The sequence below is a fragment of the Colletotrichum costaricense genome, assembly GCF_030867565.1.
Source record: "Colletotrichum costaricense strain IMI 309622 chromosome Unknown Scaffold_46.1, whole genome shotgun sequence".
In the NCBI taxonomy this organism is placed as follows: domain Eukaryota; kingdom Fungi; phylum Ascomycota; class Sordariomycetes; order Glomerellales; family Glomerellaceae; genus Colletotrichum; species Colletotrichum costaricense.
In genome coordinates, this window is record NW_026848275.1 from 4,495 (window position 1) to 8,592 (window position 4,098).

Here is a 4,098-nt window from a genome sequence, read left to right on the forward strand (position 1 = left end):
GTAGTTCCTTTTCCTTGTTTTGCCCAAAAACGTTTCATTCGATTTCTCCATTCCTCTTTTCGTTTTCTCATCCCCTCTCGCTGATGATGTTCGCTCGTGGCTAGAAGTCGTCCATCTGTACTGCCGTTGTGTTTTCCCAACAGGCTGGTGGGAGTCACAACACATTCTGGTCCTTCTCCACACTTATAGGGGCATACTTTTACCCGCCCTGGCCCGGATCGGTTGAGACAGTCGATGTGATAAACATGGCCTTGTTGTCTGATCAGTTTGGAAAACCTTGACAATAGCATGAATGGTAGACCGACCACATGGAAGGGCTCCGAGGGGCTTGTGTAGACTAGATTCCAGGCAGATCGCGCAGTCTAACTCGAAGACCTTACGAACCTGCTGGTCGTTGTGGCGCCAATGGTCGTACCTGGAACAGTGTACATTCTTCGTTCCGCTGTAAGATTGATGATTCTTGCAACATGTCGGACAAATCACCTAGACTTTGGATCAGTCGAACATTGCTTAGAATTTGAGAACGCGGGAAGGCTAACGCAGGAACAACCGGAAAGAAGGATGTTCTGCTGGAGAGGGGCATAACACCAAGAGCAGAAGTAGGAAAGGTTCTCATCCTCGTTAGTTAGGTCGATCAAAACCATTTTCGAATGCGGTCTGTAACTTCAAGGTGTATATGGCGGAAGAGTCCGGCCGAAGTTGGCGGCGGCCTCTGCTCTTCTTATAGATCGAGGGCCCCGCCGCTACTTGCACCGCGTCGATGCCTGCCAAAAACCACCTTAGCCGAACGGTGCCTGTGCATTCGTGAGAGCAGATTGAACGAGACTCGAAGCTTTTCACGTCCACACGATATAGCGGAAAAGCTTCGATGCGTTCTCATCCGTTTGCCAGCTTGCTACGCGCACGCAATTTCGCCCATGAGCCCAAAGAGCCTAGGCTGGATGTGTCGCCAGTATATCTTACATATCACCGATCGTGTTGACTGTATCGAAAATGGGTTCTCTGCAAATAGGGATCCATGGGAGGGCGATCTACAAGTGACTGCGGCGCCACTAGAAGAGGGTTCCAAGCAAGGCTTGATTTCACCCCATGTCAAAACGTCGGTGGCACTTTCTCACAGTAATTTCCATTCACTACATCGCACGATGACTAGAAATTATCTATACCCGCCGATATCGGGTCGTAGTGCTTAGTAGAATATACTGCCGACTGTAAAATCGATGACCATCTCGCTGCAAGATGATAGTTAACACCGCGCCTGGTGTTATCTCATTAGTCTGACCGTGCCGTCACAAAACCAGCTATCTCGTGCGTGACTGCTAGGAGAATAGACCAGGGATGATTGGACCGTTGTGCCAATTCCCCCCCGACCGGAGCTTTATCATTTTGAATACCCCCGTCCTGGTCAAGCTGATGTTCAGCTTGCACATTTCTGTGACGAGACGAACCACCGGTCTTGGGGACTCTCGGAGAAACGAGGATGCAGTGGCGTCTCTTCTTCTCAGAGCGGCGTGGAAGCAGTGGGTATACAGTGCCCGGAATACGGCTAGGAGCTTTGGCTCTTTCGTCAAAACGGTGATTAACCCCCAGTAGTCGGTCACAGCGGTCAGGAGCTGTAGGGTTCCTATGACTTTCCGCAAATGGCTCGCTTCCGGCTGTGCACCGTATCGCAACAGGACGGAAGCCATACGAGCGTCGCCGTGACTGGTAGAAAGGGACCACGTGAGGCTGGTCGCCCCTCTCGAGTCGCGTCTGTCGATCTCAACACGACCTGTCGAGAGTAGGAAATCAGTGGCCCATCTTTGCTTCGAACGGACCAGCTTCATCAGTAGCGGACCGGTCCAGTTGGAACGTGCCGAGATGCAGACTGTCACATTTGGGTCCGCCCCTGCCGCAAGCAGCTTTTCTAGAAGTTCCCTCTTCTCGAGCAACGTCCTGCCGTCTCCCCGTCGCGTTTGAGCAAACAAAGCCAGCTCGAGCGGATACTGCACATAATGCCCCAAATGGAGGTCAGCGCCAGGGACCAAACGATCCGTCCCGCCTGTCGCGTCCGCCCCAGCTCTCAAGAGGCTCTGGGCAACACCAAACAAGCCTTCCTCGCAAGCCAGGCTAAGTGGTGACACGTGCCACGCTTCGATGGTTGTCGGCTTATTGACATCAGCATGGTGCCGCTTGAGATGCGATATAATGTCCGCCGGAGCAGTCGAAAGCAGTGAGTGGATCAGTGGCGTATCGCCGTTTCTGTCGCCTGCGTTAATGTCCATCCCTCTCTCTTCTACGAGATAGCTGACGACTTCCTTGAGGCCAGCAGCAGCAGCTTGGTGCAGCGCGTTGATTCCGAAACTGCTCGACTCGAGATTGGCCCCCCTACGCAAGAGGGTTAGGGACAGCGATGCGTTCTTCTTCATAAGCGCTATGAACAAAGGTGTCCGTAGTTGAAGATCTGGGGCGCCATCGACGTCGACGTTTTGCTCAAGGAGGAAGGTGGCTATCCGTTCTCTGCCCGTTGACGCAGCCAGATACAGCGGGGTGACGGAGAACACAGTTTCATGGCAGAGCTCCGGCAATGCCATCGACAAAGGCGAGTCGAAATCTGCACCAGCCTTAGAGGCGGCTTGGAGAGTTCTTACCGCAATGTCGTCATCCTGACAACTAGCTATGGTTTTAAAAACTGCCGAGGACCCATGATATCTGACGTTATCCTGGTACAGAAGAGGGCCGAAAAACGTGTTCCACGCACGACAACAGCGCGGGAAAGACGACTGCGTTGGAGCTTCGCAGCAACCAAAGACCTGCCATACAATCTCGAGCGGTATCCTCGCCATTTTTGGGTGGAGTTTGAGGTGAGATCTTCCCCGGGAGAGTTTCCCAGAGACGAGCTTTGAGTGCAGGTAACAGGTAACTTATCTCGTTTCGCTTTTCTCTATCTGAAATTGGAGCAAAAAACTTCCGAGGCGGAAGAGACCGAAGTCATTTTTCCTGCTCCCTTCTACATATCTCAACTTCCGTCTTGAGTGGCTTCGCAGCCATCAGTTGTCAAACCGCTTCGCGGTCATTGGCTCGTCTTACAATCCAGCTTCTAGACGATCAGTCCTGGCAAAGAGTCTTACTTTGTGCAGGTTTTATATTGTAGGGTTGGAGCTTAACTGACATGCCGGAGTACCCTTATCTGTGGCCCTGGCTGAAGTATACATGTGCAGTCCAGCGCACATGTCGCTTCCTCCTTGCCACATATTCTCGATGTGTGGAAAGCCGAAGTGGCTCTCCAGACATCTGGTTATGGCTGAATTTTTTCATTCACAAACGAAAGGCGGACAAAGCATGGCATGCGACAAAGCGAGCAGCTAAATACTCTGGGGTCTACTTCATAAAACCCATCTCCGTACCGTTAAGTACGTGATGGTCTGTATACAGTATGAAGAAGTCAGGAGCGCTACATAGTGGTGTAATCCAAGTGCACGGAAGTTTACTGGAAAGAGGACACGACACGTGCACGTTCCCGTTGCAGCTCCGGACGACTTGCTGACGGAAATGCCAAGGTCTCGAAAGATCTAGTCGGCTGTCACATAAACACGTAAACAAGTAGATACGTAAGCCGGAACTTGCTACAGGGGTCAGCGAAAAGGGATTCATCTCATATTCAACACACTTCTCTCTTTCCGCACGGACGTTTGATATCTAAGCACCAACACAGTCTGGCTTAGAACGGGAGTACTTAGCCCAGAAAAACCTTAAGTTGACAGAGTTGCTCCATCCATGGTTTGGAGCAAACATTGGCTTCGGTGTCATCACCAACAGGGGTTCTAAGTGGGTTGGAAAGCCGGTTCTGGATTACCTAACCTCTGTTATTGGAGATGGAGAGCGTGCCCAAGTGTGTGGGTCGGTCGTCGAATGACGGATATCTTGTTTGGCATGTACATCTGTAGGCCAGGGTTTGATATACACTGTGTAAGCATCAAAACGGCTTATGTGTCTGTGCGGGAAGAGATCAGAGAGTTGAAGAAGGTGAAGGCCTTTTCGCGGACTCCTGTACTGTTTCCGCCTTCTCAGGCTATACCAGATGGTCTCATTGTTGGACTGCTGATCTTGGCTTTCGTC

At 51.4% G+C, this 4,098-nt stretch overlaps 1 protein-coding gene across 1 annotated transcript; it reads right to left on the reverse strand.

The window, feature by feature from the left end:
• Positions 1-1,319: 1,319 nt before the first annotated feature.
• On the reverse strand, positions 1,320-2,825 carry CCOS01_17106 (uncharacterized protein; the record flags this gene model as incomplete). The annotated part of the gene is made up of 1 exon (XM_060465240.1): positions 1,320-2,825. The coding sequence occupies one exon, from the start codon at positions 2,823-2,825 to the stop codon at positions 1,320-1,322; it is 1,506 nt and encodes a 501-aa protein (XP_060304207.1).
• Between the last annotated feature and the right edge of the window lie 1,273 nt (positions 2,826-4,098).